The following is a 14,178-nucleotide window of genomic DNA, read 5'->3' as shown; positions in this document are numbered from 1 at the left end:
GGGCCCTGGGGTGCTCTGGAGCACCCTGTGGTGAGGGAGGCCTGGGGGATGTGCTGGGGGGGCTGCGGTCCCTGGGGGTGCCAGAGGTCCCTGGGGCCAGGTCGCCCCGGCTCAGTTGATCTGCTCTTCTTCCCAGGTGGAGGTGGGGATGGCGCTGTAGGGATCCATGATGAGCTTGGCGCACCGCACCATCATGGCCAGGAGGAAGAGGCACATGAGCACCACGAAGGCCATGGCGAAGCCCTTGTCCACATCCACTGCCGGCGGCACTGTGGCATTCTCCATTTGGGTGGCCCTCAGGTGCCCGGCCCCAAGCGCCCGGCTGTCTGTCGCATCCCTGCGGGGCAGAGACGGGTGAGATTCACAGGGGCTAAGGGGATGGACTGGGGGCGTGTCAAAAGCAGCCAAAACAGGGAAATCGTGGCCTTGAGACCCCTCTGCTCCTGTTGGTTGCCCCTTGTTGGCCACCCAGTGTCTTCCCATCCTTGTCCCAGGCACCCTCACCACAGGGATCTTCATTGTCCTACCCTGTCACCTTCCCTTCCCTGCCCAGCCTCCTCGTTTCCCAGGAAAAAGCAGGTTAAAATATCCTTTTTTTTTTTTCCCCCACAGGGCCCCACACTGCCTGCTGTGTGAGGTGCAACAAGCGCGCTGGGGCTTGGCTGACCCCCAGGGAAACGGACGCTGGCTGGGGTTAGGAGCGGGACAGAAGGACACACTGCCAGTAAGCAAATGGGGGTGGAAAAGGAGGAGATTTCTCCTTGCTGAAGGGAGACATCTGTGGCAGCCGACGGATAATTAGATTTGTACAAGGTTGGAGAAGAGGTGGAGGCTTGTTGAGTGGCGCCAGGAAAGCCACGTGGGCCAAGCTGTGTGTATATAGGCGTAGGCCTATATATATATATGTATATAATTTTATTTTTAATGTGTTTATAAAGCTCACACATGCTCCAGGAGCAGATGACCGCAGCCCTAACTATGCCAAGGGCGGCAGATAAATCAACAGGACCAAGTCCTGCAGCACCCAGAGATTGCGGGAAGCCCCTGGGTCTGAGCCCTGTCCCGTGTGCGCCGATGGGGGCAGCTCCTTACCTCCCTGCGGACAGATGGATGGATGGACGGACAGACGCTGTGCCCCTCTCCCTGCCCCGCTGTCCCCGGCTGGGCTGTGGGTGCCTGCCCGTCACCGGGGCTTCATGAATACTGCAGGAATGCGGTGGCGTCGCCTTTCAGACGCTCCCAGTAACGGGGAGAAACAATCCGGCGGATTAAATTCTCACCCGCTATTTCCAGCACCCCCTTCGGGGTCCCTTCGTGGGTCTTGCAGGGCCATGGGGTGATTTGGGGAGCATTGAGGAGGATTTATGCCCAAAATGCAGCGGGAACCAGGTCCTCCTCAGCCTGTGAGGTCATTCAGACCTGGTCCTTGGCTCATTTCAGACCAAACCGGGGAAAACTCTTTGAAACCGTGAGGTTTTGGGCTTTGAACTGAGCCGCTGTTTGGCTCTTGCGAAACAGCCTCACAACAAGCCCCCAAACAGGTTAAACACCACAGACCCCCCCGGCTCCCTCGGGCTTCTTTATGCCCCCCCAAGAGGAAAAAGGCTCACTTGGAGAAACAGGATTATTTTACGGTGAAGCTGTGCCTCCCCTGCCAGTGCCCCCATGCTGGTGCGGGATGGTTTTATTGGTGACTTTTTTCCCCCAAAAGCTGAGTTTTGGGGTCCTGCCGGTGCCTGGGGGTAGTGGAAGGGGGGACAGGGGGGACACTACGTGCAGGATTACCCTGTCCCGGGGACCAGCAGTGGCCCTGCGCCCCGTCTCGCCCCCCGCTGGGACCATGGGGTGGCTGGGGGTGAGCCCTGCACCCCCCAATCAACCCCAATTAATGCTCTACTGGTGCCCCCACCCCCCTGCCGGGCCTAATCCTGACCCAAAGCCCTGTTCCAGTCCCAATCCCAATCCCTGCCCAAAATCCTATGACCAGTCTGAATCCCCAGTCCCAATCCCTTCCCCAATCTCAATCCCAGTCTCAACCCTAATCCCAGTCCCAGCCTCAACTTTAATCCCAGTTCCAATTTCAGTCTGAACCTTCATCCCAGTCCCGTTCCCAGTCCCAACCCTAATCCCAGTCCCAATCCCAGTCTGACCCTTCATTCCAGTCGGAATCTCCAACCCCAGTTCCAGTCCCAACCCCGATCCCACCCAGTCCCACCCCTAACTCCGCTCCCAATCCCGATCCCGGCAGGATTCCTGCCCTCCGACCAAAAAAAACCCGACACGTGACGTCACCCACCCCGACCTTTCGCTCGCCCCACGCGCGCATCCCGCCCCACACACCCCCGCCGTAGCCACGCCCCCTCCGGAGACCCGCCCCCTCCCGGGGTAGGGGCGGGGCACGGCCGCGCTCACCTTACCTTGCTGGCTGTTCGTTGGGCGCGCTTGCCCCGCCCCCTCCCCCAGCTGGACCAATAAGAACACTGTGCCGCGTCCTCGCCCCGCCCCTCCCGCCGGGCAGGTTAGGGTGCGCGGTAGCGCAGAGGGTTTTCCTGTGCCGCCATCTTGGCAGCGGCGGTGAGGAGGGAGGCGGGGGGTGGTTGTCTGCCCGCTCCGGCCATGGCAGCTACTGCCGCCAACCCGGGTGAGCCGGTGCCGGGCGGGCTGCGGAGGGCACGGCGGGGCGCTTGTCCCGCGGGAGTCATGGGGAGGCTGAGGGGGGTCGGGCCTGGGGGTCGGGCTGGGGCGTCCCGGGGGCCTGAGGGGGCCCAGGGCCGGGCGGGGGGTGCTGAGGTGGCGGCAGCGCCGGGCGGAGGGAGGCTGGGTCGGGGCGGCTAGGCTGGGGGAGGCGGCCCGGGCTGGGCCGTAGGGGTGCTGGGGAGGGTCGGGGGTGTCACCCGGGAGCGGAGGCTCGGTCGGGGGAGGAGGTTTGGGGGAGCCAGGGGGTGTTATCCGGAGGTTGGAGGGTTTGGGGCCGGGTCAGGAGGGACCTGTGGATGGTGGGAGGGTGGGATGAGGTGGGGGACACCCCTGGGAAGAAACGCGGGGGTCGGGGTGGGGAAGGGGGGCTGGGGCACCCGGCTTGGGGTGCTCCGCGAGGGTTTGGAGAGCCCACGCTGTTGTCAAGTGGCAGAAACTTTTACAGGAGAGACTTCGTTGAGTGGCAGGGAAATTCGGAAAGGCGTTCGTCTGAGTCTCTGCTCCCTGAGGTTCAGCGGGTGGTGTGGGCCCTGGTGCACCCACTGCTGGGGGCTGGTTTCCATCATCGCCCCCCCCCCCCCCCCCCGGGAGGGAGCGAGCGCTGCTGGGGCTCACTTTCTTTCCTTGGGATTAGATCCATTTTTTTTGCTGTATGTTTTCTTAATTAGCAACAGCCAAAACCTTATGCACTGTTTTGAAAAGGATCTTTGCAAATCTCCTCTCCGCCTCTTTTTTTAAACTGCTGAGCTGAAAAGCTGGTGCATAACCAGGGGTGTGAGTGCCTGTCAGCAGAGAGCACAATGTTCTTTCAACTTTTGGTGTCTCCGGTTGATAGCCAAGAGGTGACTCCCTGTTTGGAGGAAGCTGAAAGTTGGTGATATGTGATGCAGAATAACATTGAATCCTTCAGGCTTTATCAGACTTCTGGCTAAATTGCTCTGAAATTAGTCTGGATCTGGAATAATCCAGTGTCTGTGAAGTTGTAATGGATTTACAAGTGGTGACTGAAATCAGAATTTGAGCTTCTGTGTTTTTGGGGTGTTTTTTTTTTTCTTTTGGCTTGTGGTTTCTGACTATTCTTGCTTGTGGCTTGAGGCTGGCGAGGTCTTGGGTTGTGTGACATGTTCAGGTTTATCGAGGACTGTTCGATGTAACTTGTAAAGGGTTTTTTTTTTTTCATTCTAACAATATAGGAAGCTTTTGTGGCTTTAAAATATTGAGAAAACGTGTTGGGTCATTTGTGGTGATTCTGAGGCAAGGGTGCAGAACTGGCGCCTGGAAATACGTGGTTGTGGTTTCACATAACGATCTGAAATTCTTCAGCAATCAAAAGTGAGAGATACCATGTTAGAAAAAGCAGAAAATACTGATTCAGCTGAGAAAAACTGTATCTGAAATGGAAACTGTCAAGGTTGTGATCCTGTCCTGCAGCAAAATACGCTTTTGGCTCACAGCAATATCCCATGAAATGGGGAGATCATGCCAAGTAGTAAAACCTTAAGTCATGTGTATTGGTGGTGTTGTGGGCTTGATCAGGAAGTTCACTTCTCCTGCCAGCGCAGTGCGAGATGAAGGTTTCGCAGTTTGGCGGACGAAGGATGCGTAGCTAAATGTAAAGCAAAAAAAAATATGCTGTTGCTTGGGGTAAGAATGGAAAATGGATGTTACGGGCCAGGTCTGTAAGAATCCAGTGAATGAGAAAGGAAGATACTCGTGGTCTTAAACTGTTTTTAAAGTGTATTGCACGCTGTTTATGTGAGTATAGTCTTTGGAGCTACATGGTATTTTGCATAATAGGAAAGTTTTAAACAAATTCACAAGGAAAAAAGAAAGAACTTTCAACATCTGTGTTTAATATTTCTAACGATGGGAAGACTGACTGACCAACATTAGCTTCACTCTTTTAAACTGAGGGGGGGAAAATACTTACAGTCTGCATGAGCATTATATACACAGAGATAATAATCTCTGTGTAAAGAGTAAAATAAATCACTTGTGAAAATTGTTCTTTAAAAGCTGGGTCCACTTTTCCTTGATGTTGAAAAATGGGCTGCGGGGTTCCAGTGAATACTGGGTAATGCCCCCAAATGTGCTGAATGTCCTCGCAGCTTGGGCAGGCCATGGCGAAAGATGGGAAAACTGACCACAAAAATAAGTTGGAACTTCTTTGTGTGTTCAAACTTACTGGAAAAAGAAGTTGGAATTTATTTTAAGTGTTCAGACTGCAGCTTGCATTCAGTGTCCTGCCACCCTGGGCCTTCTGTCCTCCCTTGAAATGCCACACGGGCAAAGCATGTCACCTCAGAAACGGGTGAGAGAGGTGGATAAAGCACTTCTCTGTTTTCAGGTAAACTTACTGAAAAAAAAAAAATCTGCAAAACCTTTCTGCTCCCTCATCTTTCCGAGGGTGAGGTGAGCCACCACACAGTTTATTGGTCTTATTTAACTGAAAAAGACTTAAATCGTGAAGAGTGCTGGATTGAAAGCTTTCAGTTATGCCCATTTAAGCAAATTTTATGTTGTTAAAATCTTCTGGTTAGGAGTGAAAAGTGGAGAGCATTCACTAACCAGGAGGAAATATGAGGACGGATTAAAGAAAGAGAAGTGGCTTGCCTTATTTGTGTTACTTTACAGATTTTAATATAACTTGGATTATTAGGACGCATTTTAGTGCTGGCTGGATGAACGTATGATTGATCAGCTTCACTTCAGACATTTACTTCTGTGAATGCGTGATTTCAGACAGTTGAAAATGGAAGATGCATTGTTTTCTATGTTTTTTGAATTAATTTCTGTAACGTATCTCGGAGAGGGTTCCCATGGGGATGAAAGCGTTGAGCTGTCATTGCATGGGAAGTTCAAACAATCTAAAAAAAACCCCACCTACTTAAAAAATAAGTGTCTTTAATGTACCAGAGACACAGAAATTGAGGCTCTTTGTAAATACAAAGCCACATGCGTTGCTCAGGCCAAAGCCTTGTAGTTGTGAGTGAAATGCAAGCGTTCGTTAAAGTAGTACGCTGGTTTATTGGAGCAGCTGTTTATCTGCTCACAGACCTGCTCTCAGCTTCCTTGGCTTTTTGGGGAGCTCGCTAATGGTTAAGTTTAGGCTAAATCTTGTTGGGCTAAAATGTGCTGGCTGATACTGAGCCTGGTGACGGACCATATGCTGAAACTCCGCAGCAGGAACCAGCACTCGTGCTGTGCTTTGTATGGGGCCTGGCTGGAGTAGGCTAAGTGGTACAATAAAAATGCATTTAAGAGCTGTGGCAGGCCCATCTCATAAATCAGTTTTGAATATTTTCTGTGACTTTTATTTCTGAAGCTTTTTCACTGTTGAGATGCCAGTAGTTGCGACAGAGCCCTTCCCAGGAGAGCGGGGCTGGAAGTCTGGCTCTCGAGATGACATTCCCTTAGCGATCTTCCAGCCTATTCTATTCTGGGTCGAACTGCTGGCTGAATTGTAGTTGTGCTTGCAGATTTATATTCAGTTACAAATGAGGATCCGTAATTTCTCCACGCTGCCTCTGCTTATCTCTTCTGGCCTTAATTAGATTTAACACATGGTAGAGGCAAGCGGGGATTGATTCTGGAACAGAGACTGAGCAAGGATATTGCTTGTCACAGCAGTGACTCTACGAAACCCGCTCTGCCTTCTGAGAAAGATCGACTGGGACTTTTGGTGACACATCTGACTTTTGAAGAAGATTGTTTCATAAGTTATAAGGTACCAGGCTTTCCTAGAACAGGTTGACTCTGTTAGCTGGGTCTTTGGCTCTGGTTGCCTCTGACTACTCACGTCTTGCCTTTTATGCTTGGAGCTGGTGGCTTTCAAGTGCAGCTGTGGAGGGATTTCTGTGAAGTGACTGCTGTTCTCACGGTGGGCATCTGCGCCAGTGGGTTTAATGAGTAGGTGTGGGTGTGAGAGACCGTTGCCACCCCCCGGCTGTTGTGTGCGGAGCCTTCGGAGCTTGCGTTGATAGGTCGGGTTCCATCAATTCCGTGTTGACCTCAGTGTAAAATTGCTACATAACTTGTGTTTGGATGGGGGAAAAATGGGGGTTTTGAAAGGAACCTTTGCATTTGTGTGAGCGCCCTAGAAATTATGGAGGGTGAACAGGCTAGAACACTTCCCATCCCATCCGCCAGCCCTATGACCTCCTGATTTTTGGGGTGAGGATGTGATGGAGAGGCCAATGGGTTATGTGAAAGAGTGCATAACCATTTTGATGCTCTCCCTCAGTATGCAGAGCAAATTATTACCAATGTACCTTACCAAATCTCAAGATATGTTATTTTCTTCCACTTGTGAAAGCGCACGTTGTACCACGAGAGGGAAATGTTTCGAGTAGGAAGCTGAAGCATGAGGTAAAGCGGTTTTGTCGTGAGATGCGAGTCCACGCAGTAGGCTCCTTAGAAACAGCAAAGGCTCAGATGAGGCCTTTAAAAACAAACAAAGACGCCCTCCCTCCCCCTCAACCCTATTTAAAAGTTGATTTGCAGAGGAACAGCACAGTGTCACTTCCTTCCCCTGCCCGAAAGCGGAAATTCCTCTCTCCTTAATAAAATGATTATCTGCCATGCTGCAGAAACTTTATTTCTGTTCAGACTGTGGTGTTTAAATATGTGTGTTGAAAAGCCCCAGGCTTCTTGGGAAAAGGAATAAACCTTCTGACCTGGTTTACTCGCACTTGGGGCCGTGTTCCACGAAGCAGAGACCTTTGATATCAGCCCTTTCTGCACCTTGGGACCTTGCTTAGAAATAAGGGAGGGGGCAGAAAGGTGTCCAAGTGATCTGAACTCGAGAGGAGATGGGGAAGGTCTGTGGTCCCAGCGTGGAAGATGGAGTGTGAGGAAGGCCAACCTCCATTTATTTTAAGTGCATCACATCAGCTGACTTGACTTTATCACACGGAGACTGATTTCCTGGCAGGGACCTTATGTATTCACGTGCTGAAAACCACTAACCTCAAATAATCTTCTCTTTTTTTAAAAGTTTCCATATCTATATTTCCATACCTGATACTTTGGTCTCAGTTCTTTTTGGAAACCTCAGAGAAGTCCTCATGTTTTGTTGCTGTAGTTTGTGTTGAAATTGGGCGTGCTTGCTCGTGCTATTGTTTGGGACTGTTGTTGTTGGCCCCTTCAACTGCCGAGCACTGCTCTGGATGCTTATTCCATATTTTGGTCACCACTGGGAAATCCTATGGACTGGCAAGAAAGAAACTTTTTCAGCAGTGCCAGCAGCTGGGTGGGAAACAAATTGGGGAGTAACAGAGGCTAGCAATGCTACTGCGGTAAAAGGTATTTGTTGTTTTTTTGGAAGAACTACCAGAAGTTCTGGAGCATGTTTTGTGAGAGCTAGGGCTGTCGCTGCGAGCCAGCTCCGTGGTGCAGCCACACCACGGAGGTGGTTGGGCTGTTGCACAGCTCCGCTTTGAGCTGCGAGCAAACCGCTGGCCGACTCTGGAAGTACTGCTTAGTTTAAACTGCTGCCGGATTGAAATCTGGCTTCAGGAACTGTAAAAACACTTGTTAAACCGAGATGTATCTATGATGTTGAAAATAGGTGGTTTTTTTTCCTTTCCTTTCCACGTGTGGGGAATACATAGGGTTGTGTTTTACGTTTGATGAGGTGAGAAGTACAAATGGGCACTGTTGCACAGGAGCTTGCTGTAGTATAGCTCTCCTTTATTCCTCCAGCAATACCCTCGTGGTCTTGCCTGAGCTGAGGTTTGATGGCTTTGCAGCTTAAGCCCCGATTTGTCACCATATTTGTTAAACCTGACTTTGACTCTTTGCTTTGTCCCACCAACTCTCACAGCATGTCATGTGTAAGCAGCTATCGGTGTTGGTGTACTACTTTGCTGTGGTTTGGGAACCCCAGCCATAGGCTTTTTTTGTGTGTGTTGGGTTGGTGTTTTTTGGGCCCTTCCACTTAGATAAAGCAGAAGTGGGTTTTCTACCTTCAAGGCACTGTGCACAGCTCAGTTTGCAAAGATTGTGGTGGAGAGTCTCTGGCTGGAACGACTGTCTTGGTTGCAGTCTGGCACTTGGTTAGCAGCAAACTTAAAAAAAAAAAAAAAAAAAAAAAAAAAAAAAAAAAAAAACAAACCAAAAAAAACAAACAACCAAACCATAACCATTAAAATGAGTACAGAGCTGACGTATTTCAGAAACATGAAAAAATGGCTTATAACTTGTTTAAAAACTCTGGTGCTGGTGCTGATCGGACTATGTTAACGTAGAAGAACGTTGAACGCAACTCTCGTGGCAACCTTACGACATGGTTTCAGCTTAAGCCATGCTGAGCAAGCCTTGAATAACTCCAGAGCCTGTTGTGTGTGCTCCCAAACAACTGGGATTAGGAAAAAGCCCTATTTGAGCATCAAAGAAGTAAAGCTCAGTGTCTGCTGTCAAAGACTGTTTTCAGTGGTAGTGTCTTGTCTTGCAGGGAAGGAGAAATCCCTGCTCGCCTTGGTAAGAGTGGGGGGCTGCAGGTGAAGGGTGTGGGGGGGAGAAGGGGCACCCACAGTGCCTGCCCATGGGCAGGGGTTCGGAGCCCAGCTGGGGAAGTGGTGCAGTGTGTGTGCGGTTGTGTGGAGCCAAGGCACTTCGCTTTCATTGTGGAAAAAACCCATAATGCCTAACAGGCTTGGGCCTGCCGTCCGACTTGTGAGGGCAGCACATTCAAGCTCTCCACTTAAGACACTTCTTTCCCATACACCAAAAGGGGCTTATTTTCACATCTCGAAGTAGTCTCTTTATTTTCTCAAATGTCGCATCTACATGGAACCTCTTGTAGAAGCAGTACTGCAGTATTGGGCAGCATGATCTCTGAAGGCTTCCCAGTTCTGCACTTCTTGAGAGCATTACCTGCCTGCTTCATCTCTTAAAAGCATTGATTAGGTTTCCTGCTGCTTATGCAACTTTTCTACATGTAAAACACCAAGGGTTTTAGCTCCAAGCAAGGCTGCCGTTGTGCCTAATGGAGGTGGTGTCACTTTGGGGAAGAACTGATGTTCTTCTGCTCTGGGTGTGTGACCAGTTGCGGAGGAGCGTAGGCAGAGGCTGGTAATTGTGTCTGTGGTGCCCGCAGGTCGGTATTGCCGAAGAATAGAAATGACTGTCTGAAAGATCTTTGTGGTTTTCAAGGTGCCTTACAAACATTTTGGTTAATTCTTTGTCTCTTAGATTGGGAAATAAACCCTCTTGAAGAGGCGGTGTTAATGTTATGAAGCAAACATGCAACTCTTCTCCTCCCCTTCTGCATACTCACGCAGCGAGCATATGAGAATGGGTTCAGCCCCTGCCCGCAATCGCATCAGACTCCTCCTCTGTTTAAAAAGGAGACCACATCTTTCAGTTTAGCGATCTAAGCTTTGGCGCTTATGAAAACAGCATGTGCTCGACGCTTGAAATGGACCCTTAGTGCAGGCTCTGGAGAGGCAGTAGATGAAAGGACTAGAAATGCACATTGCACAAAATCTATCCACATCAGATGCTGAAATGCAATCGGTTTTAATGGGAGCTGTATGTGGAGAATACTCCACCCTCTGAACTAGAGGGGGATTTGACGTCACGCTGGTTTATTTTCTTTTTTTCCACTCTCCTGTTTAGAAATGGCATCAGATGTTTCCTCGCTGGGTGCAGCCGTCAGCTCCGGGAACCCTGGACCAGGTGCGCAGGCTGGAGGAGCCATCGCTCAGAGAGCCAACAAGAGGCGTCCTGGGTGAGTGTGTGCTCGGGAGGGTGAGCGGTTTTTACTTTCCCTGCAGAGGTGTGTGAAGTGCGTTTTTGAGGAAGCATTGCTCTCTTGAAAGAGTGGTCAGCCTTGTGATGGGGAGACTTGTCTGCTGCTAAGCAAAGAAGAGTTGCCTGGTTCCGTCAGATGCGCTGTATCCAGTCCTTTTGCTTTGCAGTGGTGTGCTTTAGGGTGGTCACACCCATTACAGCCATGTTCTTTATTACATATAAAAAGAAGGGATTAAAAAGCTGAGTTGCACTTTGCAGAAGAGGGTTGCTCACCAAGGATTGAGTGAAACAGGAGTCACTGAAGCAGTGAGACAAGCCAGTTGCTGCAGGAGAGAGAGAGGAACAGAGCATGTGAATGTTGGGGGCCTTACTCAAACCTTTGCAACTGGGAGAGGGTGGGGGGAAGCCACAGTGTGCTTGTGGTAGACTTTTTGTTTGCTAAAAATGCCTTTGCAAATTAAAAGGATATTGAGTGGCTGCTCTTAAATTCCTGGCACAAGAAATTTCCTCTTAATTTTCGAGCTAATTAAAATCTCTCCCTGCCCTCCTCCAGTCACTCAGACTCTTTCTTTCACCTCCATTTGCTGGGGCTCCCGCTCCCCTGCAGCTCCTCCCACGCTGTCTGCTTCTTGTTCCTCGCACTTCATTTACAAACACGCATGCTGCCATGCTGCATCTACATGCCAGTTTTCCATCCTGAAAGGAAGTGCAGTGAAAACCTTTTCCTTGGTCCTCCCACTTGCGCTTGTTGGAAATGTTTTTTTGACCCCGTTACAGCAAACACAGTGACGTTGTCTGCTGTTGAACGAAGGAGGCTAACTACATGGGTCACCAGGCTGAACTTTAACTCTTGAAGTATTTTGCCCTCCTATGTTTGTTTGTTTTTTGTTTTAAATGCTACTGATCCAAGCTTTAGAGTTGGGAGTGCTCTACTGGCAGGCTGTTGATCAGTCCCCTGGGCAGAGAGGAGGGGTTGCAGCAGCCTGTTGGGCTTCAGGGTGCTGCTAGGAGAGCCAGAGCATTTGCAACAGGAGGTTGTGATACAGTGGGTGCTCCGAGTGGGCTGGCTCTCTTCTGAACTGTTTCCTCGCTCTGTTTCTGATAGACGTGTAAAGGAAGCCCCCTTCTAAACTTTGTGGGTTGATTCATGTTAGCACTTGGGATTACTTAAATCATACTCAACTGCATCATCAGGGACAGATGGAAAAGCAACCTGTAAAGGAGAAACTGCTTGGTTAATAATTACCTTCTTGCTTATATTTTTCAGGCTTGATTTTGATGATGATGGAGAAGGGAACAGTAAATTCCTCAGGTGAGAGAGAGAACATTGCATCCAGAAGTTTCTGTTGTGTGGTCTAGGTGTGTCTGTGCATTTCCCCCAGAGCAGGAGCTTGCTGCTCATGTGGCTTTTCCTCTCCAGCAGCGCGGGGGGAGTCTGAAGGAGGCAGTTGCTCCACTTCCTTCAACTCTTCCCTTTCTCCTAGTCAGCAGTATTCCTCCATCTTAGCAGCCGATGCCAAAGCAAAGCTGCTGCGCACATGGGGTCTGTGAGACCAGAGAGGGGGCTGTGGTGGGAGGGGAGCCTGTCACCGCTTTGGATATGGTCTCCATCTCAGTTCTCCCTGGTAGTCTCCAGAGCGAGACGCGGTCAGCTGAAGCCTTGCGAGCCCTGGGTTGAAGTGGTGTTGCAGAACTCCGTGATGATGTTGCTGTGTTCAATACCAGCATCTCAAAAGATTAAATAGTTTCTGTGAATGGTTCCAGCAATCCGCTGGTTGTTCCAAGCGCAGCGCCATAGGAGCACTGCTGCAGGCCAAGCTCCTGGTTTTTGTAGAGAAGAATCTTCTGCCAAATGGCTTATCGGCACAGCAGGGAGGTGCTAAGCTTTTGTTAGTGCCTCAGACACGTGTTACTTAATTCTCATCTGCTGTGAGGATGCTTCAATTACAGAGACATCCTTACTCCCGAGGAGCTGGCAAGGCTGCAAGTATCTCCTCTCATGATGCATATGGAACGCAGAAGAGTTGGAAGATCTCATGTCATTTATTTGTAGTCATACTACATGGTTTAGGATTGGACAACTCTAATAATAGTGGAAGTCCATATGTTACAGGCTTTTAAAGATGACTGCGGAGTGGCTTTGAGATGATAATGGCCCTGATGAATGTAGGCTTTACCGACTGAGACCCTTTGGATGAGGGTCTTGATTTGGGCTAAGTGTATCTTCAAAGTTCAATTTAACCTATTGCTTTGTGATTGTGCTTAAATTACTGAGTGTGATGCCACTGTCCTTGATACGAATGTGATGTGGAAAACATCAAGGTGATAAAAATAATTAAACTGTAGTCTTTTAACTAGATAAATGAAGAGTGTGGTTCTGGATTGCCTACGCGCAGCAGAGTTTGCCTTTTTAACACCAGACCTTTTTTGTGTGACTTATTAAACCTTGTTCTTCTCTTGGTGTCTTTGGGAAAGAAGTGTAAACACTTATAAGAACTCTTCTTCCTCTCCCCCTTCTTCTAGATGTGATGATGACCCAATGCCAAACGATAAGGAGAGATTTGCCAGGTAAGATCTGCTGTGATGCAGTTCCTGCAGCTTTTGGTCCCAAACCACCTTAACATAAGAGAGATCCTGCAGCACCCTTCTAACGAGCTGTTAGATTTTCTCTCTTTGAAGGAAGGTGCAGCAAAGGATCCAGACACTTTCCTTGATATTTTTTTTTGGACGAGGTCTTTGAGTGTGATGAAATTGTGTTCCTCTTTTTCAACATCTCTTTCAGCTGTTGCCTTGGACTCTCATTCTGTTCTCCTGCTCAAGAAACTTGCAGAGAGACAAGTTTCATGCTTAGTTCAAGTTTTACTTGAACAGGGTTTCCTGGCAAATGTGGTTTGTGTGTTTTGTGGGGGAGTTAGCAGAAGCTCTCTCTAGATGTGGGGCATTTCCTGGACATCAGGGTGTACAGTGACATTATAGGCAATATTTTGGCTCTGATTGTCTACTTGTTGGTGTCTAAGAGTAGCTGTGTACCATCTCATACTGGGACTGAGCTTATGGTATTTTCACAGCTTTTGGAAGGCCGTGGAACTCAATTTAAATATTTCATGGGTTTATTTTGTGTTGATGTGTAATGTTTTTGCCAAAGTGAAGTTCTTTTGCATGTATTTGAAGTGCTCTAAATTCCAGGGTGTCCCCTCAGCGCGAAGGCGCATCATGCTATGTCTTGCTAAGAGATAAAATGAGGAAATACAGAATAATGGCCAAGACACTATGCTTAACGCCTTGTCTTAAGGAGGGGTCTGACTTCAGAAATTCCTGAAGTTGGAGTTAAAATTCAAGTGATTGAGGACGTTGGGGAAAGGACCGTCCAGCATGTTGTGTCAGGGAGCCTGAGGGTTGGCAGGGTGGATCACGTCGCAGGGTGAGCCAGGAATGATGGTGGGTGCAGTGTCCTTTCCCTGTGATTTTGCTGAGGTTGTGCACTGAAACGAGAAATAAAGGCTTTGCAAAATGTCTATTCTGTAACGTTTCCGCCAGGGCTGTAAACCTGTGTCAGAGTCTCAATGCGGAGAGGCAAAAAAATTGCAAAGCCAAAATTTCAGGTCACCGTCATGCTGTTATCTGGCAAAGGGCTAGCAGCGACTTCTAAGCTGGGGTTTTCCAGCTTTTTAAGTGGTTTGACTTGTTCCGAAATAAAACAAATTAGAAATGTGTTTCCCAGCCCTC

General features: G+C 49.2%; 1 protein-coding gene across 2 annotated transcripts in view; it reads left to right on the top strand.

The window, feature by feature from the left end:
- Positions 1-2,611: 2,611 nt before the first annotated feature.
- The window catches only part of ARNT (aryl hydrocarbon receptor nuclear translocator), a 29,090-nt gene continuing 17,523 nt past the window's right edge, over positions 2,612-14,178 (top strand). For both annotated transcript variants that reach the window (XM_082496251.1, XM_082496250.1), the window contains exons 1-4: positions 2,612-2,641; positions 10,318-10,429; positions 11,720-11,764; positions 12,976-13,020. In XM_082496251.1, the coding sequence (XP_082352377.1) occupies positions 2,617-2,641; positions 10,318-10,429; positions 11,720-11,764; positions 12,976-13,020 (227 nt within the window). In that variant the 5' untranslated portion in view covers positions 2,612-2,616. The remainder of the gene's footprint in view (positions 2,642-10,317; positions 10,430-11,719; positions 11,765-12,975; positions 13,021-14,178) is intronic.

This window comes from Vanellus vanellus, assembly GCF_965231255.1.
Source record: "Vanellus vanellus genome assembly, chromosome: 27".
Lineage (NCBI taxonomy): Eukaryota > Metazoa > Chordata > Aves > Charadriiformes > Charadriidae > Vanellus > Vanellus vanellus.
The sequence above is the reverse complement of the archived record's forward strand: the minus strand, read 5'-3'. Positions and strand labels throughout refer to the sequence as shown.